At 41.2% G+C, this 23,062-nt stretch overlaps 1 protein-coding gene across 4 annotated transcripts in view; it reads left to right on the forward strand.

Annotated features, from left to right (window-relative positions):
* The window catches only part of INTS14 (integrator complex subunit 14), a 36,916-nt gene that overhangs the window by 7,291 nt on the left and 6,563 nt on the right, over positions 1-23,062 (forward strand). For 3 of the 4 annotated variants that reach the window (XM_007166037.2, XM_007166036.2, XM_007166039.2), the window contains 6 exons: positions 2,312-2,467; positions 3,681-3,799; positions 4,241-4,383; positions 8,599-8,691; positions 10,778-10,922; positions 12,264-12,397. In XM_007166037.2, coding sequence (XP_007166099.2) covers positions 2,312-2,467; positions 3,681-3,799; positions 4,241-4,383; positions 8,599-8,691; positions 10,778-10,922; positions 12,264-12,397 — 790 coding nt within the window. The remainder of the gene's footprint in view (positions 1-2,311; positions 2,468-3,680; positions 3,800-4,240; positions 4,384-8,598; positions 8,692-10,777; positions 10,923-12,263; positions 12,398-23,062) is intronic. The other variant, XM_007166038.2, reaches the window with a different exon arrangement.

Raw genomic sequence — 23,062 nt, forward strand, 5'->3', positions numbered from 1 at the left:
AAAGGTTAGGGGCTGACCCAAATAAAACATGAGGGAATATGAGATGTGATGGAACTGGTCTGTATCTTGATAGTAGAAGTGGTTACATCACTGAATGCATTTGTCGGAACTCATAGAACTAACTATATACTAAAAAGGGTGAATTTTCTTGCATATGAATTATATCTCAATAAACCCAGCTGTTTTTTTTTTTAAGCTTTTTTGTTTTTTCTTACTCAGGTAGTTGAGTTGTTTTATACAGTATGAACTCATGGGTTAGTGAAGACCCTGAGCTACTACTAAAAGGTTAAAAACCAGATCACTTTAGTGGACACTTGCTAAAAAAGCCAGTAAATACCTTTTGATCAATTTCCTTTCAGAAATAAAAACCTTTGGCACCTTGCTTCGTAAACACTATTTATTTGGTAAAACCATGCATACAGACTGTCTAATTTCCTAGCAATATAATGAATAAGTGAAGTTTTGTTGTCAGTATCTTCTGAACTGGAAGCTAGCAGGTAGCACAGTTTCATTTGCTACTTCTTCAGTGGTTTTAGAGAAGAAACTCAGAAAACACGTAAGAGCCAGACCTTATGCACCATGCAGACTTCTGCCTTTTAATATTTTTTTCTTCCTTTGCAAAAAGGAGGAATCTGAATTTGAGATATACTGTACCCTGAGGGGAAGGAGCTGGGCCTGGATCCACTTAGACTTGCTTGGTGAGTTTTGGGGTGAACCAGGTCCAAAACATGGTGGACGTTATTAGTGATTGTTTTTATAATCAGTTACTATCAAACGGATTTGTTTTAATGTGGAATATTTTTAACCAAGTTTTTAAAGAGCTGGACTATGTTTTCATTATCTGAGTAAAGTCTGTCTCATTTTGACATTACAAGAAATATTTCATTATCACACAGCATCTGAAAAAGCTAGTGGCAGAAGTAAATCATTATGTAGCAATTGTTGGTACCTAGAAGAGGGATTTGCCTTGACTGTCTTCCTAAGAGATGACATCTCTCCAAGGGACCTCTATTAAGCATTCTTGGGCTTTAGAAGTAAGTGCCAGTCTTGGCACTTCACATGGTGCAACCACCTAATACTGCCTTACTGGTCTGTTATTGTCAAGTTACTAGACTAGGCTAGGGAGAACAAAAACAATCCTCCCCTGGATTGCTTGGGATGTCCACCCAGGACTTCCCAAGGATTGCTTTAAACAGTGAGGAAAAGGAAAATGATTTGTAACTAATGTCTATTGTTGGTATGTTTTGAAGGCTTTTAAAAATTATAGGTTGATTAAGAATGCATTTTAAAGGTCTTATCCATGTCTGGTTAAATGGCTTTTATAAATACATATTTAATGCAGTTGTCATTTTAGTTGACCAGGGGTAGGTAAAGTTTCTCATCTTTGAAAATAAAGTGTCAAGGTTCAGTCTTCAGACTTCTGTGCTGGTACTTCCTAGGGACACACGTAAAATAGGTCCTTATGCCATTTTTTTTCTTTTTTTCTTTTTTTTTTTTTTCCCTGCTGCTTCAGGTCTTAGTTGCAGCATGCGGGATCTTTTTGTTGCAGCACGCGGGCCTCTCTCTAGTTGTGGCGTGCTAGTTTTCTCTCTCTCTTTGTGGTGCGCAGGCTCCAGGGCACGTGAGCTTAGTTGCCCCAGGGCATGTGGGATCTTAGTTCCCCAACCAGGGATCAAACCCGTGTCCCCTGCATTGGAAGGCAGATTCTTTACCGCTAGACCACCAGGGAAGTACCCCTTATGCCATTTTTGACACCAGTGTCTTAGGTGCCAACTCCTTCTCTAAGAGATAGGGTTCTAGTTTTAATACAATTAAGTAAGAATTGGTTATGAATGGTTTTGTCTTTTTTTTAAGTGTTCATAGGTAGGTGCTTTTTTTAAAGGTTTAATAAGATAAAATACAGTAAAATGCATAGATCTTAAGTATACAGTTTACTGAGTTTTCACAAATGTATATACCTATGTAACCACTCCTTTAGTTAAGATATAGAACATTTCCATTACCCTACAGAGTTTTCTCATGCCCCTTTCTACTCAGTATCACCCCACAACCACTATTTGATTTATCTTAGTTTTGTTTTATGTGGTCTGAACTTAACATATATGTGTAAAATCGTATCAATACAATGTGTCTGTCATCTTTCACTTGACAAATGTTGTTGAGATTTATTCACATCTTTGCTTGTATTCCTGCAGAGGTACATTTTTCAGTGTAAATGCAATTAGGGAGAAATGAAAACATTGCCAAATGAGACTGCTTTAAATAAATATGTTATTTCATGTACAAAACTCCTCTCACTTTTTGCTAACAGGTTGTCCTGGTGACAGATGGCTGTCTTGGCATTGGTAGAGGGTCACTGCGGCACTCCCTAGCTACTCACAGCCAACGCAGTGAGAGCAACAGGTTCCCACTACCTTTTCCTTTCCCATCTAAGTTATACATCATGTGCATGGCAAATCTGGAGGAGGTAATGCTTTTTACTAAGTTCTTTTTAGTTTGATTAGATCCATTTTAGGACTCAAAAATGGAATATATTTTTTAGTATATTCCATTAATATTACATTACATATACAGGCATGTCTCGGAGATATTGCAGGTTCCATTCCAGACCACCAAAATAAAGCGGGGATCACAATAAAGCAAGTCACATTAATTTCTTGTTTTCCCAGTGCATATAAAAGTTTTGTTTGTACTATACTGTTGTCTATTAAGAGTGCAATAGCATTGTCTAAAAAAACAATGTACATACCTTATTTTAAAAATAGTTTATTGCCAAAGAATGCTAACCATCATCTGAGCCTTCAACAAATTGTAATCTTTTTGCTGGTGGAGGGTTTGAAATATTGCGAGAATTACCAAAATGTGACACAGAGACAAAGTGAGTAAATCCTGTTGGAAAAATTGTGCCAATAAAATTGCTTGACACAGGTTTGCCACAGACCTTTAATTTGTTTTAAAAAAAGGCAATATCTGTGAAACTCAATAAATGAGGCATGCCTGTACTGTAACATTGAACTTCATTGTTTCAACTGAGACTAATTACTGATTATATTTCAAAAGACTCTATGTCTCAAATGCTCTCTGAAAGTAGAGTGTTGCCACATCTCAGGAAACATAGCTGGAGTTGTTATCCATCCTACTTCCCACAAAGATTCTTCAGATGCTACAGAGTCAAAATGTTCTTTTTGGTGTTAGATGTTTCCTTCACTTAGGAATTCTTATGTCCATCACACCAGAAATGTTGACAGAAGTGTGCTTTGATTTTTTGTTGTTGTTGTTAAGTAACATTACTCTGATGTATGTTTTATTAAACTCTATCTCCTGGTTTTCCCATTTATTTTGGAAAGTTATTTAACTTTTCTTCACCTCAGTTTTTCTATCTTTAAAATGTAGATAATGGTGGTTCTTACCAAAAGATGTTAGAAACACTTGGAAGGGAAGGTGCTATGTGAATACCAACTGTGGTCACCTCTGAATCTTTGCAAAACTACTTGGTGTGAAATAGCTCTACTGGTATAATTTTATGTAACATTCCTCTTTGGTAACCTTGAGTCAAAATTGTTAGTTATTTTCCTTCTCACATTGTTAAAAAAAATCATCTTCATTTTGTGACCTTAGTGTACTGATAACAATCTGGCATTTTATGCCACTTTAAAAGAGTCATCTGTTTTGCTTTGTAGCTTCAGAGCACTGATTCCTTGGATTGCCTTGAACGTCTTATAGATTTAAACAACGGTGAAGGGCAGATTTTTACTATTGATGGCCCCCTGTGCTTGAAAAATGTACAGTCTATGTTTGGGTGAGTATATACTTTGAGCTTTTTTGCCTTCTTACAATCCAGCATTATAATTTGATGTCAGACAATAATATCTATTTTACTGTTTCTAATTGTGTCATTTCATTTTCCCCAAGTTGCACATTTTTCAGATAAAGTGATTGGCAGTAGTGATTTTTAAGTGTTGACTCCCTTTTAAATTAAGCATGACTAAATCTATAATGTCTATAGGTATTGACTTCCTTACAATGACAGCAATTTCAAAGATTAACTTGCTTTTGGGCTTTTCAGAACTGAAATTTCCTCACCAAAAATATCAGATTTTGTTCTCTTTCTCAAATGGTCAGATCATAGCTTTGGAATCAACTTGAAGGGAAAACAAACTTGGCATCTTAAAAAGATTACTTGAAAAAAAGTATACGTATCATATTACTCTTTCTGTAACAAATAATCATCATATTCTAGAAAACTGATAGATCTGGCATATACACCTTTCCATGCCGTTCTCAAGTGTGGCCACCTAACCGCTGATGTGCAAGTCTTCCCCAGGCCAGAACCTTTTGTTGTAGACGAGGAAATCGATCCTATCCCTAAAGTCATTAACACAGGTAACTTTTTTTTATACTTCCTTCTTAGTTCTTCTGTTATCCCTACTTTCTTCTAACTTCTGACTTTTACTCTTCCTCTCTCCAGGAGGGTTGAAAAGAAATGTCAGTATACTTTGGATGGGAGGATGCATTGCCTAAGGGGTGGCAGATTAGTGGTCTTCCATGGTGAGGTCCTGAGTTAATCTCTAATCCTAGATGATTATAACCACAAATTACTAGAGTTGGAAACCAGGGCCAGATTCACTAGCATTGAAATCCTTGAGGCAGTTCTTAATAGAGATAGTAAGACTGATTAGCATCATTATTAAGGTCATATATGAAGAGCTAGCTTTTAGACGTGGCTGTGTGATTCTTCCTCTGTGACCCTGGACAAGTCACTTCCTCTAGTTCTTATTGGCTAGGTGAGTGGAATCTGTAGGAGAAATGATGGCCTCTCAGGTCTTGGCTCTGATATACTGTACCCCTCTAATACTGCAGCTTGTATTATGACTAAAAGAAAGCAGTGTGTTATGGCTTCTACCATGTTGCCAGTGCTATGCTTAGGTTAAATTGGCAAAGCCAAGAATCAAAAGTAACAAGGGGTAGTAGAGAAGAGAGTTGTCTCATATTGGCAGGTGGACTCCTTGAGTGGTGGGTATATGTTGAACCATCACTGTTTGAGTCACCATTGCGCCCTCAGTGCCTGGTGTAGTGTCTGATGCTTAGTAGATGTTCACTAGGTAATTGTTCAATCAACAAATGATTAAAATTGGACTTCCCTGGTGGTGCAGTGGTTAAGAATCCGCCTGCCAGTGCAGGGGACACGGGTTTGAGCCCTGGTCTGGGAGGATCCCACATGCCGCGGAGCAACCAAGCCCATGCGCCACAACTACTGAGCCTGCGCTCTGGAGCCCGTGAGCCACAACTACTGAGCCCGCGTGCCACAACTACTGAAGCCCGCACGCCTAGAGCCCATGCTCCGCAACGAGAAGCCATCGCAGTGAGAAGCCCGCTCACCGCAACTAGAGAAAGCCCGCGTGCAGCAGCAAAGACCCAACGCAGCCAAAAATTAATTAATTAATTAATTAATTAATAATAAAAGGTATAATGAAAATTTTTAAAAATGATTAAAATTAAGTACAGCTGGAAATTCATTTCATTCTTGGGTGTGTAGATTTTAAGGAGTTTTCGAGTGAAGGGCTGTGCACAGGCTTTTTTGTTTTCTGTGCCTTTATTTTCTGCTCCTGGCTGTCTGGAAGTAGGTCATCCATCTCTTTCATTGTGACTAGACAGCAGTGTGCCAAATGTTTTGTTGCCTTCAAACCAGTTAGATTCCACTTACTTCCCTCCCACCCTTTTTGGATGAGTAACTTCGAATAGATCTTTTCTTCCCAGAAGTACATTACTTTCTATGTACTAGATTTCACAAATGCAGTGTTTAGGTGGGGAATTCAAATATGATAACTAAGAAGGTTATTGGAAGTTCTCTGAATGACTCTAATACTTTGCATTTTAAGTAACTAAGAAAATAAGGATAATTGTCTTTTATTTAATGGACTAACTTATAAAAACTTCTAGTCCAAGATTTTTATTATAGGTTATATTTAAACCACTAAAACGTAAGCCTTTTTCTACTCAGGTGAAAAATACATAACTGCTTATGCTGATTCATTCGTTACTCAGCTAAAGAAGGTAATGATAGCAAAACTCCAGAGAAGCAGATTTCCTGATGTATAAGAAGTGTGGTAGGGGCTTCCCTGGTGGCGCAGTGGTTGAGAATCTGCCTGCCAATGCAGGGGACACGGGTTCGAGCCCTGGTCCGGGAAGATCCCATGTGCCGCGGAGCAACTAGGCCCGTGAGCCACAATTGCTGAGCCTGCGCGTCTGGAGCCTGTGCTCCGCAACAAGAGAGGCCGCGATAATGAGAGGGCCGCGCACCGCGATGAAGAGTGGCCCCCACTTGCCGCAACTACAGAAAGCCCTCGCACAGAAACGAAGACCCAACACAGCCATAAATAATAAATAAACTAAAAAAAAAAAAAAAAAGTGTGGTATACTCACCATGATCCTGATTTTTTAAAACATTGTTTTGAGAATATGAGTGTGTATATGCCTAGAAGAAAGACTAAAAAGCAATTCAGTAAAATATTAATAGCGGTTTCCTTTGATGAGGAATGATGAGTGACTTTATTTTTCTTCTTTACAGTTTTTAGTGTTTTCTAAGTTTTTATACTACTTATATAATTAGAAAAAACTTCCAGAAAGTACTTTGGGTTACAACTTTTTTTTTTTTTAACTTATTTTAGATTTTCAACAAATACTTTTGGTCTTTAGTACAGCTTCTATAAAGCAAAGAAACCATTGTCATATGTAGACCGCTACCTTGGTTTTGTAAAGAATGTATTTCTTTCTCAGGAAAACAGTTTTAATGCAAAAGCCTTACCCTCCAAGCGTAGCTGCTTGCAGTTGTTGTGGAAGTATTTGACTACGACGCCCCCTGGTGACCTGAACATCCTGACTATTCAGAGAAACTTAACCATTAAGCTTTTGCCTTGGCTGGGGACCTAGCCTCATAAAAATAGTCTAGCTGATTTGTCGTATAACTTAAGTCCCTTAAATAAAAGACAGTTGTCCTTATTTTCTTAGTTACTTAAAATGCAAAGTATTCGAGTCATTCAGAGAAACTTCTAATAACCTTCCTAGTCATCATATTTGAATTCCCGATCTAAACCTTGTGTTTATGAAATCTAGTACATAGAAAATAATGTACTTTCCCATAACACGAATTAATTCTTTGTTGTTTTTTTTTAATGATTTTTTTAAAATTTATTTATTTATTTATTTTTGGCTGTGTGGGTCTTCGTTTCTGTGCGAGGGCTTTCTCTAGTTGTGGCAAGCGGGGGCCACTCTTCATCGCTATGCGCGGGCCTCTCACTATCGTGGCCTCTGTTGTTGCAGAGCACAGGCTCTAGACGCGCAGGCTCAGTAGTTGTGGCTCACGGGCCTAGTTGCTCCGCAGCATGTGGGATCTTCCCAGACCAGGGCTCGAACCCGTGTCCCCTGCATTGGCAGGCAGATTCTCAACCACTGCGCCACCAGGGAAGCCCTAATTCTTTGTTTTTAATTAATTTTTATTGGAGTATAGTTGCTTTACAATGTTGTGTTAGTTTCTGCTGTACAGCAAAGTGAATCAGTTGTACATATACATGTATCCACTCTTTTTTAGATTTCCTTCCCATTTAGGTCACCACAGAGCATTGAGTAGAGTTCCCTGTGCTATACAGTAGGTTCTCATTAGTTATGTATTTTATATACAGTAATGTATATATGTGAATCCCAATCTCCCAATTTATCCCATTCCCCCTTCCCCCCTTGATAACCATAAGTTTGTTTTCTACATCTGTGTCTCTGTTTCTGCTTTGCAGGTAAGTTCATCTGTACCATTTTTCTTTTCTTTTTTTTTTTTCTTTTTTTGGCTGCATTGGGTCTTCGTTGCTGGACGTGTGCTTTCTCTACTTGCAGCGAGCAGGGGCTACTCTTCGTTGCGGTGTGCAGGCTTCTCATTGCGGTGGCTTCTCTTATTTCAGAGCACAGGCTCTAGGCGTGCGGGCTTCAGTAGTTGCGGTGCATGGGCTTAGTTGCTCCGGGGCGTGTGGGATCTTCCCAGACCAGGGATCGAACCCATGTCCCCTGCATTGGCAGGTGGATTCTTAACCACTGTACCACCAGGGAAGTCCTGTACCATTTTTCTAGATTCCACATATGAACGATATTTTACGATATTTGTCTTTCTCTTTCTGACTTGCTTTACTCTGTATGACAATCTCTAGGTCCATCCATGTCACTGCAAATGGCATTATTTCGTTCCTTTTATGGCTGAGTAATATTCCATTGTATAAATGTGCCACATCTTCTTTATCCATTCCTCTGTAGATGGACATTTAGGTAGCTTCCATGTCCTGGCTATTGTAAATAGTGCTGCAGTGAACATCGGGGTGCATTCATCCTTGTGAATTACAGGTTTCTCCGGATATATGCCCAGGAGTGGGATTGCTGGGTCATATGGTAGCTCAGTTTTTAGTTTTTTAAGGTACCTGCATACTGTTCTCTATAGTAGCTGTACCAGTTTATTGATACATTCCCACCAACAGTGTAGGATGGTTCCCTTTTCTCCACACCGTCTCCAGCATTTATTGTTTGTTATGAGTTAATTCTATGTTGATTCCTTCTTTTCAGATTTGGAAATAGTGGGATTTATTGATATAGCTGATATTTCAAGTCCCCCAGTTCTGTCTAGACATCTGGTCCTACCTATAGCACTTAACAAAGGTGAGTTCTCTTCCTATTCCAGTGATACATATGAAGTATCTTATTATCTAAAGTTATTCTTAAATGTTAGATAGTAGAATAGCCCATTTTGCAGAATTTGGGGGAAAGGAGTAGTTACTGGATTGGGTTTTTAAAAAATAATATGTTGCCTGATATATTAAAAAACTAATTCTGCTGCTTTATAACTATGGAAAGCATTTTGACACATATTTATTGTGTGCTGCTTTGTTAATTTACAGTGGAAATTCTCTTTAGAGATGACAATGCTTAGTCCCTCATCCTGGGCTCTGCCTTTCCCTGTGGGAGCATGCTGGGGAAACCAAAGTAGTTCTCAGAAGGTTGCCTGGTAAATGTGGAATACAGCTTTATAAGGGGAGAAACCACACCTGTTCTCTACTGGTGCCTAGCACATAGTAGATACTCAGTAAATACTGTTGAATGAGTGAATGAATCCAGGTCCTTGTGAGGCCTCATTACTGCAGAATGTATTTCTCCAGCAACTATAGTCATATCTCCTACATTCAGCATCTCTCTGGAGAATGTTAGTCTCTAGCACTTTAAACTTCTCTTTTCTCTGTTTTAGGCTGACTGTCTCCTTTATATTCACCAGCTTTCTCCAAGAAGTATATACAGTCAGGTTTCCACTCACTGAGTTATGACCACATTCCATTTACTCATGGTTATCTCAGTTGGAGTGTTAGGTATTCCATAACCCTCCCTCACATATTCATAGACAGAATCTTTGATATGTTCTCACAGATGGCTGATTATGATCCTTTTGTTTATACTTTACCTTACTGTTATTGTTATTGATATTGATAACAACTGAGTTTACCTTATTCCTAAGGTCCTGGGAATTCTGCGTGCCCACATAAATTGCCAAGAAAGAAAGCGGGCAAAACAAAGAGTTCGTATAGGAAAACAGTGGAAAGAAAAGTATGGGAAGGCAAAATGGAGCCGTGTTGTAAGGGCTGTTGAATGTCAAACTAAACCAGGAAGATCTTTCTATTGAATTAGAAAGTCTTTGAATCAGCTTGAGTACACAGATAGTTCCAGAAGGAAGTTAATTGGAGGAAGATTCATTCATTTGTCAGCAGAGTGTATGAGAGAACCTGGAGTTGGAGAAGCGAATCAAGAAACTTATGGAGTAGTCACTGTTCTTTGGGGTATCCCATCCACGTGCTGCCTGAAGGCTGTCAGTTGAGAACACTCCTGACATCTCTGAATCTCTGTTTCTGTTTCGATGGTGCCTGAAACCCCCAGAGAGCCTCTAGCTTAGTGTTCCAGTAGAAACTATGGAAAGCTGATTTTTTGTGTAGCAGCTTCACTGAAATATAATTCATATACCATACATTTCACCCATTTAAAGTGTACAATTCAGTAGTTTTTAGTGTATTTACAAAGTTATGCAACCATAATCACAATTTTCGAATCAGAATTTTAGAATTTTCACTACCTCAAAAAGAAACCTTTTAGGGCTTCCCTGGTGGCGCAGTGGTTGAGAATCTGCCTGCTAATGCAGGGGACACGGGTTCGAGCCCTGGTCTGGGAGGATCCCACATGCCGCGGAGCAACTGGGCCCGTGAGCCACAATTACTGAGCCTGCGCGTCTGGAGCCTGTGCTCCGCAACAGGAGGGGCCGCGGTGGTGAGAGGCCCGCGCACCGCGATGAAGAGTGGCCCCCGCTTGCCACAACTAGAGAAAGCCCTCGCACAGAAACGAAGACCCAACACAGCCATAAATAAATAAATAAATAAAATATTTAAAAAAAAAAAAAAAAAAGAAACCTTTTAGCTGTCAACCCATAACCTTCCATCTCTCTCAGCCTCAGGTAACTACTGATATCCTATCTGTATAGATTTGCCTATTCTGGATGTTTCATATAAGTGGAATTCATCTAACATGTGAAAACTGATTTTTATTTGGACATAGGAAAACCAGAATATGAGTTTTTCTTACTTGTTATAATATTCCTTTATAATTCTGTATACTTTCCTTCCAAGGCTAGAAACAGCCAAGAGTACTACTGGAGTTTGGAGTTTTTGTAGCTAATCTCAGTCTGACTGGTTTTCTCTTCTTTTCATAGAAGGTGATGAGGTGGGTACTGGTATAACTGATGACAACGAAGATGAAAATTCAGCCAATCAGATTGCAGGCAAAATACCCAACTTTTGTGTCCTGCTCCATGGCAGCCTAAAAGTGGAAGGAATGGTGGCGATAGTTCAATTAGGGTAAGAAACTTTTTTACCTTTGGTTGAGTGAAAGGGAGAATCAATTTACAGTGAAGTATTCCCCAGACTTTTCTGAAAGAAAGAATAGAAAGAACCTCATCACTTTTTTTTTCTCTTTCTGCCATATCCTTCCCACCTACTGTCACCTTCTACACTACTCTTTAAAGCATTCCCTAGAATAAGTACAGAGTGAGTCTTTTAATTATATTGCCTTTATATTATATCTTTTCTCAGTTTTCCTCTTTTCCATCCTATCTAGGAAACCTGGGGTCAGTTTAAGGAATGCTCCTAACTTGTTATAGGATCTTATGCAGTATGCACTCAGTATAGACTCCTCAGCTATAAAATGAGGAGGTAAAACTAAATGAAAAAAGATGCTGATAACATTGAACATTTTACCATGTGCCAGGTACTTCTCTAGGCACTTTATATGCCTCACTATACAGGAGGTATCAGTATTATCCCCATTCCTTAGATGAGGAAACTGAGGCTTAGAGAGCAAGTCATGGTACTTGCTCAAGGTCACACAGCTAGTAAATGAAAGAGCCAGGATCTCATCCACGTGTTGTGACTCCATAGCCCACGCTCGTAACCACTCTGCTGTGTTCCTTCCCTACGAGGAAAGCCCTTCTAGCTTTCACTCTTCGCTGTAGTCTCAAAGTCTGCAAAACTCTCTGCTTCCCTTTCTATAATACCTGTTGTCAGAGAAGAAGAGGTCATCTTCTGGCCATCACCTGGGATTGACTGGTAGAGAAAATCAAGAGGTTATGAATGCTCAGAGGAAGCATGGCTCCTTTTCTGCTTGAGTTAAAATTAGCTGATCCAGAAAGAAGAATGCAATTCTTATTAGGTATCAGTTTGCTATATTTCTTGGTACTCAGGCTACTTGTACTGTCTCTGAGTAGGCGAATCACCTGGGGCCCTTTGAGAAGTGGGAGCAGAGCTGGGTGATGGCTTTGTGCCCTTTGTTAGAAGGGCTGCTCTCTGTGGTACTGCTGTGAATGATTTGGAAGCGGCTGAAGAGACCTATAGGTCTCAGCCCTTACTCCTCACCACCCCTGCAGCTACTTGCTGCCCTTGTGATTTTTTTTTTCTCTTTTAAGACTGCTTTTGATTTCCATATCTACATAATTGAATAATAATCCCTGTCCCCAAGGAATGGTAGTATTAGGGGACATCAGTATGCATTTTTAGGTTTAGGATTTGACTTTAGTAAAAGTAATGCACCTAATTTCAAAGCTGAAAACCATGTCTCTCAAGAGAAAAACACAGGCTAGAGTTATTTTACTTGACAGTCCCAGGCTTGATGTTCTTCTGATCTTCCATCTTCTCTCCATCTAGTCCTGAATGGCACGGAATGCTCTACTCCCAAGCTGACAGCAAGAAGAAATCAAACCTCATGATGTCTCTCTTTGAGCCTGGCCCAGAACCTCTCCCATGGCTAGGGAAAATGGCACAGTTGGGTCCTATTTCAGGTATAACCCAGATTAGATTTTATTTATCCTGACTTTGTTTTCTCTCTGCTGTTCGGAATGGCTCTGTCTGTGCAGCCAGAGAGCTGCGTGATTTCCCTTATGAGTGCCCTGTGGTTTCTGACACTGGATATGTACATGGAGAACCCCAAGAGAGTTTGATGTTTGCACTTTTAACTTTACAGCTCAGGGGAAACAAACATTTAGGTTGCTTCAAGTAAAAATAAATGCTCTAAATGCTTGGAGTGAAAAGCTATCCTCCATAAACTTTTTTTTCTTTAGTGTACTATTTTCAACCCAGGTACCCCTAGTCATTCTGAGATAATTTAATCCCATTCCTTCTTGAAACTATTTTCCCTTAGTTTTCCTAACATTGCATTCACCTAGTACTTATCTTTTTCCTTGGTAACTTTTCTTTCTTGTCATCTTGTCTTTTCTTCCTCTTGCCTCATGATTCCCAAGGTGTTGTTCTTTGCCTTCTTCTCTTGGGTTATTATTCTCTCTTGGTTATTTCATCAGCTGTTATAGCTTCAGAGTCCCAAAAATCTCTAACTCTGGTGCTGCTTGATCTCTCCCTGAAACTTGCATATTATATTTCCAGTTCCCCCTTGGACCTCTCCACCTGGATACTCTGTCACAATCCTAAGCTCAGCATGTTTGTTGCAGAAACGGTTGTCTCTCCCCGCTTCCCCCATGAACTGTTTGTTCTTCTGATTTTCCTACTCCCTCTGATTGAGGCCTTTGTACTGCTAGGTACTCAGGCTCCAGCTGTAGTGTCACCCTTGACTTATTTGGGCCCATTTCAATTTTAGGAACATCTGCTATGCAGCCTATTCTGTGCCAGGTGTGGGAGCTAAAAGAGTTAGCAGGAGTTACTCAAAGTCTAGCGGAGAGTGGAGTAATAAACATGAGCTGGCACAAGATCAGAGTTGGCCTGAAGGAGGGGATGGTCAGCTCTGCCTAGAGGACTCAGGAAAATCTGCACAGAGGAGACACACCCTAGCTGAGTTTTGAAGAAAAAGAGGAATTTGCTGAGCTAGTGAAGGCAGAAAGGGCATCCTGCCCAAATGGAGCACAAAGTGTGAGGGAGGGGTGGGAAGGCCAGATGGTAGGTTAGAGGTTGGCAGTGATACAGCAGAGCAGGCCTCATCTGAAATGTGAAGAGCTGAGACTTTATTCTGCAGATGCTGGGAAGCCACTGAAGGGAGTAATATGATCAGATCCTTCTGGCTGTAATGAGAACAGTGGAGATACCAGTTAGATGACTTTGTATTCTAGGTACTGGTACCCCCTGGAGTTGTGCAGTATGGCTGAAATCCAAGTGAAAGATCATAAATTTTGCATTTAGAAAAAGAACTTTGTGGAGTGTGGATTTGAAAAGGTAAGGGCATCTTGTAGTTAGAAGTCTACTGTGACAGTCCTGGAGTTGTGAAGATGAGAGGCAGAACAGGGGCAGTGGCTGGGGATAGAGACAATGGGATCCATGCAAAAGGTACTTAGGAGGTAGAAACAACAGTATTTAGATATGAGAATAGAGGAAAGAGAAGAGTTGAGAATGATCCCAGGTTTCTGACCAGAGCTATAGGGTGAAAGGTGGTACTATTAATTGAAACAGAACAGAGGAGGAAGAGTAGATTTGGGAAGAACATCTTTTGTGCATGTTAAGTTTATGCCTTTGAGATTTAGGTGGAGGTGCCTATAAACAATTCCTGTGAGAATCTGGAGTTCAGGAGAGAGGGCAGAGTTGAAAATATAATTTTTAGTTTTAAGCATATTGCTGATAGTTAAAATGATGATAATGAGAGAGATTGCTTAGGGCAATAGTTCACAAATTTGAGTTTTGGTATACAAAAGTGAAACTGGAGAACTTGTTTAAAAATTCTGTTTCCTGGGACTTCCCTGGTGGTCCAGCGGTAAAGAATCTGCCTTACAATACAGGGGACGTAGGTTTGATCCCTGGTCAGGGAACTAGGATCCCACATGCCACGGGGCACCTGGGCCCGCGCACCACAACTACTGAGCTCACGCACCTCAACTAGAGAGCCTGCGTGCCGCAAACTCCAGAGCCCTCGCACCCTGGAGCCTGTGCGCCATAACTAGAGAAGAGAAAACCCGCACACCACAACTAGAGAGAAGCCTGCGCGCCGCAACAAGGGAGCCTGCATGCCTCAATGAAGATCCCACGTGCCGCAACTAAGACCTGATGCAACCAAAAATAAATAAAATAAATTAAAAATAAATAAATATTTTAAAAAGAAATTCTGTTTCCTGGGCCCTACCTACAGAGATTCTGACTCATTTGGTCTGGATTCAAGCCAGGAACTTGCAGGGGTTTTTTTCTTTTTTTTATAAATTAATTAATAAATTTATTTATTTATGGCTGCGCTGGGTCTTCGTTGCTGCGCACGGGCTTTCTCTAGTTGTGGCGAACGGGGGCTACTCTTTGTTGAGGTGCGCGGGCTTCTCATTGTGGTGGCTTCTCGTGTTGCGGAGCACAGGCTCTAGGCACGCGGGCTTCAGTAGTTGTGGCATCCGGGCTCTAGAGCACAGGCTCAGTAGTTGTGGTGCACGGGCTTAGTTGCTCTGTGGCATGTAGGATCTTCCCGGACCAGGGCTCGAACCCGTGTCCCCTGCATTGGAAGGCAGATTCTTAACCACTGCACCACCAGCGAAGTCCCTGCTGTTTTAATATTACCCAAGTGATTACAGTCCAGGTCAATAACCACACTTTAAGAAGCCGTAGCCTCAGGAAAGTATATACATTAAGGAAAAAAGAGAGCCAAGGACCAGACTCCTAAAAAGGACCAACTACTAGCGGCAGTGGAATTGGCACCAGTAAAGGAAGATGAGAAGAGGCAGATGAAAGAGAAAAAGTAGAAGAAAGGGATGTCACAGACGCCAAGAGAATAAAGGGATTCAAGAAAGAAGTACAGTGTCTCATGAGCACATATGAGACACGGCCTACAATGTCTTATACACATGTGCATACATGTTAGTTAAGGTCTGAAGGACGTCTTTTGCCATTGAAGCCTAAAGAAGATTTTGATGGAATATAGGCCCTAGAAGCTAGGCCAAGGGTCAGCAAACTTTTTCAGTAAAGGGCCATATAATAAATATTTTAGGTTTTACAGGCCATTATGGGTTTTGTCATAACCACTACACTGCCACTGTAGCACAATACATAAACCTTTTAAAAATATAAAAAAACATTCTTAAATCAAAAACAGGCAGCCAGCCATAGTTTGCCAACTCTTGAGCTAGGATCCAGGGGCTGGGCTTTTAAAGTTCACGCAGGAACAGGAGATCAGACAAAGAGCTGAAATCTCTGAGTAAAGCTGGGAGTATGGAAGGTCTACCCTCTCAGTGAGAGGATGATAAGAAAAATTCTACCCATTGTTTCTACCTACTTTTCTACATATAAAGAAACATAAAAGTCTCCTATGAGAAGTTGAAGCCCAAGTCCTGCACCATGTGGATCGACATGACCCATTCCCAAACCAAACAGTGCAAAAACTGGTCCTGAAGCAATGAAATCCATGGTGCATCCTCCAGAAGCTAATATAAATGGCTGTGTAGGAATTCCTCTGCAACCGAGGGCAAAAAGAGTGCTGCAGAAAAAACAATCCCCACTGGAAATGAGTTCATGATTTGAAAAAAAGTTTTAAAATCATGTGAGGATTTTCTCTTCTTTTAAGAAAGACCAGTAGGAGGAATAGCACCTTGAGGACTTAATCTGAAAGAGACTATAGAATGAATGTTTTAAATGATTAAAGAGTTTTAGAAAGGAATAGAAACCAAGAGGAAAGAAGAAGACACTATGAATCAAGAGTCATTTGATCTTGGGACTTCCCTGATGGTGCAGTGGTTAAGAATCCGCCTGCCAATTCAAGGGACACGGGTTCGAGCCCTGGTCCGGGAAGATCCCACATGCTGCGGAGCAACTAAGCCCACACGCCTAGAGCCTGTGCTGTACAACAGGAGAAGCCACCACAATGAGAAGCCCACGCACCGCAATGAAGAGTAGCCCCGGCTCGCCGCAAATAGAGAAAGCCTGCGCGCAGCGACAAAGACCCAATGCAGCCAAAGATAAATAAATTTTTTTTAAATCACATTTTTTAAAAAAAGTCATTTGATCTTAACAGATAGGAGATTTCTTGGTGGCTTTGTAAGAGTAGTTTCAGCAGATGATTAGCCAGGAGACAGGTTGAGGAATGAATTAGAGATGAGGAAATGGAAATGCCAGGTTTGACCACAAGAGGACAGAATTAGGACAGTAATTGGAGGAGAACCTGGGGGTGCGTGTGTGTCTGTTGAAAGAGAGATTCTTCACCTCCTTTACCTGTTCTCTCTACAGCATTCCTACATTCATTCTGCCTTTTCATTCTCACGGCTCTTGCCTTGTTCTGGCTTTCTTTACCTTTCACTTAGATCAGAGGTCAGCTAACTAGGGCCTGCAGGTCAAACTAGCCCACCGCTTGTTTTGTAAATATAGTTTTATTGTGCAGTTTTATTACACAGTCACACTCATGCATTTATATATGATCTGTGGCTGCTTTCCTGCTTCAATGGCAGAATTGAGTAGTTACAACAGAGACCGTATAACCCACAAAGCCTAAAATATTGCTGTCTGATCCTTTGCAAAAAAAGCTTGCTCAGGGCTTCCCTGGTGGCGCAGTGGTTGAGAATCTGCCTGCCAATGCAGGGGACACGGGTTCGAGCCCTGGTCTGGGAAGATCCCACATGCCACGGAGCAACTAGGCCCGTGAGCCACAATTACTGATCCTGCGCGTCTGGAGTCTGTGCTCCGCAACAAGAGAGGCCGCGATAATGAGGCCTGCGCACCATGATGAAGAGTGGCCCCCACTTGCTGCAACTAGAGAAAGCCCTCGCACAGAAATGAAGACCCAACACAGCCATAAATAAATAAATAAAAATTAAAAAAAAAAAAAAAAGCTTGCTCACCCCTAACGTAGACTGTTGTGAGAGTTTTCACCACAGCTGCCTGTCCATAATCTAAGGTAGTAACATTCACACTCCTTTCTGATCTGGCTGCCAACCTAGCAATGCTTGGCTGGTTAACGCGTATTCTTAAGTCAAGTGGAACTGCTCTTTACTCAGCCCTGTATTCATGTTGTTTTTTCCTCCCGCTGTCTGCTCTTCTTTTCCATGAGGATAATAAGAGCTAACATCTCTTGAATTTAACTTTGTGCCAGGCACTGTGCTAGAGAAAATGAAATGTATCGTCTCATTTAATTCTCCCAACTGTCCTAGGAAATTGGGATTGTCATTATGGTAACAAGTAATAAGTGATAATAAAACCTATCTTAGAGGGTTGTTGGGAGAATTTACTGAGGGAATGTGTATTGGCTACCTGACACAGAGTAGGCACATTTTAATGGTAGATCCTGCTGTTTTGTTTTGTTTTGTTTTGTTTATTTATTTATTTATTTATTTATGGCTGCGTTGGGTCTTCGTTGCTGCGCGTGGGCTTTCTCTAGTTGTGGCGAGCAGGGGCTACTCTTCATTGCAGTGCGTGGGCTTCTCATTGTAGTGGCTTCTCTTGTTGCGGAGCATGGACTCTAGGCACGTGGGCTTCAGTAGTTGTGGTACACGGGCTCAGTAGTTGTGGCTCGTGGGCTCTAGAATGCAGGCTCAGTAGTTGTGGCGCACAGGCTTAGTTGGTCCACCACATATGGGATCTTCCCAGACCAGGGCTCCAAACCGTGTTACCTGCATTGGCAGGCGGACTCCCAACCACTGTGCTACCATGGAAACCTTGCTGTTTTAATTATGTTTTTTAATCAAAGGAAAGCTTGCAAAATAGTACTGTTTATACTAATCCCTTCTCCTAATTCTGTTCCTAGAGACAACCATTTTCAAATTTTAATTGTTTCTTTTGATGTTTACTTACATTTCTAAATAATATAAGTATACAGCTATTTCTTGACTTTTTTTTTTTCTTTTAAAGGTCATATTTTGACTTTTTAAGGAAAACTAGTTAGGTCTCTTTTTTTTTTTTTTTTTTTTTAGAGACTTAAAAAATATTCTAATTCAGAAGGTCTGGGGTAGGCCAGAGGAATCCATAATTTTTAAAAAGTTTCCCAGCTACTGCTGAGGCAGCCAACCCACCCCTGGTCTTGGAACAGTGTTTCAGAATCTCTGGCCTGAGAGAAAAAAAGGGTCATTAGTTATGACGATGAATGTCAAATTCCTTTACAAAATGTAATTTTCTAAATAAAATAAACAGCAACTTTATTCAACTGATGTGTTTCAAAAACAATGAGTGTAAAGCCAAATTTGCAAATCAAACCCATTTAAGTTCATCAGGGCAAAGGACAGGAAAAATCCCAGCAGCGAAGCTTTGTATAAAATCAAGACTCTCCGACTTACTTGGTCGTGGAGTTCGGCTTTTCTTAAGGTGATCACACCTGGAGTACACATCCACGGAATGAAGATATTCCAAGTTCCTTTACAACCCACCTGTCTTAAACCACAATAGGTACACCAAAATCCTGTACAAGGTCGCAGAGGCGGCTCCTGGAGATTCTTGCACCTGATAATTCCCCCCAACTCCACCAGAGGGTGCTCCTTCCCTGGCCTGGGGACCCTGCCCGGTACTCTGAGGACTGTGGAGACAAAGTGTGTTTCTCACAGAGCATTGAAAGCCAATGTGTGACAGGGAAGGGCAAGCACACAATGACACGAGGTGCCCCAGGGTCTCCAGACATACTGTGGCTGCTGTTCCTTAGCTCCGGGTGGTGAAGACCCACAAACTGCCCCCTCGATTTTTATTACAAAGTAGGGAGAATGGCTCTGAAGGTGCAGCACGAAGGAAGGCCTTACTTCTGGTTCGTCGAGGCCAACAATCACTAGAAAGGCAAGTGTGGAAACAGACTGGTGTACATTACAAATAGGTGTCACATCAGCCAACAGAGGGCAGAGGGTGGGGGGAGCATCTGCCTCCCCAGAGTTCAAGTCCAAATGGCTTAGCTGCTCCTTGTACATCTTCTTCCAAAGCACACTGTCTGGGGGGATCCTCAGGTGCCCAGGCTCAGAGCCAAGTCTGTGCAGTTTAAAAACCCATTTCATGGACTGCTAAGAGACCTGTGCTGTGTCCCTGGGATGACAGGGGTGCTGCGTATGATGGAAATTTCCAACTGGGCCTCCCCAAAGTCAGAGCTAGGTCTGAAGATGCTTCCACCCCTCTGTCCATCCATCAGGCCAATGTGGATGGACACACTCTGGCAGGGCCCTCAATCCTTTTATGAAGGGATCAAAGATTCCCCTTTCCTTGGAAACCCAGGGCCCCTGTTTAGCCCAGACAAGTAAGAGCAATAGAGATCCTACCAAAAGTGTGAAATCAGTACCCAGGAAACTCATGTTAAAAATCTGTGACAGTTAAGAAACATTTCCCCAAAAGGGATCTATGCCACAGATGTGCCTACAAAGATCAATACTGCTACAGAAACAGGTGCGGGGGGGCGTGGTAAAGAAGGGAGGTGGAAGAGAAAACACACAGAAAAGAGAAAGATGAGAGAAGATAGTCCAAATGACAAGAAACAAAGACAGGAAGTAGGTAGGGCAAGACAGTCAAAGGTGGGGTTAATACTGACCAGGTTTACAGTTCCTCTGGGAAACTGTGAGTGTTATTTATGTCTTGCCATACTGAGCCTAGGGCTGATAGGGCCTGTGACAGATGAAAAAATAGGCTAACCAGGTCTTTCTGGTACTTTCAGTGATTAGTCTCTTTGAACAGACTGGCTTTACAATAAATTCCACAATACGCCGGGTACCGGTACAGCCTTAAACTAGGGTTGGTCTGAGAAGGAAAAAAGTCCTGGTCCCTGAAAACAGAGTCTTACAAGGACATACACACCAGAGACGCCTCTAGGGTGGCACGTGCCCACACTGGCTGGGCAGAATGGAGGCTTGGCTGGCAGTTGCTAATATATTTCAAGGAAGGGAAGAGAGCCAATTATTAATTAGAGATACTAAAACTGGAGATGAGACTTTAAAAGACAAATCACTAACCTTTGCTCACAGCTACTTGATAAGGGGCAAACACCCACCAAAGCCTGGGCACGGGTGCCAGGCTGCAGTCTTAAAAGCCAACCATTAACTCCTGGTAAAAAAATCGGTGACTAGGGTCTTCAGTTTCAAGACTGACCACTCCCAGGGAGTTAACACTGGCCTTACTTTAGAAAGGAGAAACACCCAACAACTGTGATGTGGAAAATCTTGCTATCAGCAACAAAACTAGTTAGGTCTCTTACCGCTACCATCCCTCCCCACCCATCCACCCAAGAAGCACATTTTTCCCTTCCTCAATCCTTGCAGTGTGGTTATAGCGTTCTTTTTGGTTAAATCAGTATTCCGTCCTTGCTAAGTGAAGTCAGTTTTATTTACTACTAAGCTGTGTGGTGTACCACATCACATTTCCTTTGTTTTGCAGCTCTTTGTGGCCTACTCCAGATATTACTTTTTTTTTTAATTAGACATTTCTTTTTTCTAGCAGGTAAGATAAATGTATTCTAACTTCAATTAAAAGGAAAGCTCTCTTGGAAAGGCACTGATGTTCCTCAGAGGATGCAGGAAAGAGCTGGGCAGCCTGGCTATAGGGGAGCCAGCAGCAGATGAGCGCAGCCCTCACTCTAGGTTCTCTCTCAGCCTTCGTCTACTTCTCTTTTCTTTTGTTTTTTCTTGTTTTTCTTTGCTGTTTTCTTTCTACCTATCGCTAATTCCTCCCTAAGTAAAATACATCCTTTACGTATTTTTTTGTCAGTTTCTTTCTTTTTTTTGCTTGGAGTTATCTCCCTCCCTCTTGTTTCATGAATGGACTGGTGGTTCTCTAGGCCGGTTGCATAGTTGTCATCCCGCGTCTTCCCTTCATAGCTCTTCCGTGGCTCTCCTGTTTCATGCATCCTCCTGAGAAAAGGGTACATGGGAAGTGAACATTTGAAATCTTGCATATGTGGAAATGTCTGTATTTCATCCCCTACCCTGGACTGATAGTGTGGTTGAATATTGAGTTCTAGGTTGGGAATCATTTTCCTTTAGAGTTTCGAAGCATCACTCTGTTGTCTCTTCTGGCTTCCAGTGTTGCTACTGAGAGTCTAGTGCCATGCTGACTGCTGGGGCTTTGACCCTGATCTCTGTTTCCTCTGCACACCTTGAGGCTCTTTTAGTGTCCCTAGCATTCTAGATTTTCAGAATCATGTACCTAGTTTTTGGTCTCTTCATTCATTGTGCTGGGGACTCAGTGGGCCCTTCCATCTGGGAATTCATGTTCTTCCTTCCTGGGAACACGAATATGTCTTTGATTTCTCCCCTGTTTGTATTCTTTGTTCTCCCTCTCTAGAACATACGTTTATGATTTGTGTGTGTGTGTAATTTTCTTATCATCTCCTACCCATTTTTTTCATTTTTTAAATTTTTTATTCTACGTTCTGTAAAATATCTTCAACTTTATCTTGCAACTGTTTTTTTTTTAAACTTCTGCTATCATATTTATTATTTCTAAGATCTCTTGTTCTTTTTTCATAAATGTCTGCTAAGCCAGTTACCACATATAGGCTCCAAACAATTAGAGACAGTACAAGATAGGCTACAATTAGATGTTGAAATGTTTGGTACTGACACTGAGTGCTGTAGGATAAAAGGGACTAGAGAAATCACTGTCTACCAGAAAAATTTGGGACAACTCCATGGAGAAAGTAGGATAGGATCTGGACCTAGAATTTAAGTAACTTTGGGAAGGTGAGGAACAGCAGTGTTGAGTAGGGGAAGTGTTGTCTTCTAAACCAGGCCCAGCTGAGTCCCTGTGAAATCTGAGCCTCAGTTTCCTCATCTTTAATGAGACTAATAATATCTACCCTCTAGGGTTGCTGTAAGGAGAGAAGTTGTACATGTAAAGTATTTTGCACATAGTTGTAATTTAATAAATTACATTTAATAAATTCTATAAGTTCCTTGAGACCCGAACTATACCTTCTCTAGCCACACTTCCTAGCACAGTGCTTGCTGCATAGTGAGGTCTTACTATAGATGATGAATGAGTATGTGAGGGAGGGAATAAATAAATGAGGAAAGGAGAGCATTCCAGACAGGGGGATAACGGAAACAGTGGCAGGGAAACAGTGACATTGGAAATAAGCATGTGGCATGGGAAACAACTGTTGGGATCTTGGCCTGACTAGAAAGGTTTATGTATTGACAAGTATTTGTGGAAATGTCTGGAAAGCTGAGCCACTACTTTTTGGAGCGGGTAGGAGGAGAGGGGATTGACAGAGATAGTATGGGGCCAGTATAAGGCATCTAAATTAATGACCAGGTTGGGGTTAGAGAGCTTCTGGGTCGGTTAGAGAAGCTGAGCTAATTCCAGTTTTCAACATGAGCATTTGAGCAAGGGATTTAAGCTCCCCAGACTTGTTGGGAAAATGATTCCTGCTTTGTCTACCCCAAACGATGATAATAAGGATAAAATTAGCCAGTAGATACAAGTATGCTTTGTAAGTTTGTGGCAAAGTTTCAGTGACTTAGGAAATAGGTAGAAAAACAAAAACCCTTGTTTATCTACATGACTATAAAACCAACATGGCTTTAAATCCTTGGAAACAATAAACTAGTAAGCCATAAGATGAGGTATGTTTCACCAAAAAGGTATTTCTT

Source organism: Balaenoptera acutorostrata, chromosome 3 (assembly GCF_949987535.1).
Source record: "Balaenoptera acutorostrata chromosome 3, mBalAcu1.1, whole genome shotgun sequence".
Taxonomy (NCBI): Eukaryota; Metazoa; Chordata; class Mammalia; order Artiodactyla; family Balaenopteridae; genus Balaenoptera; species Balaenoptera acutorostrata.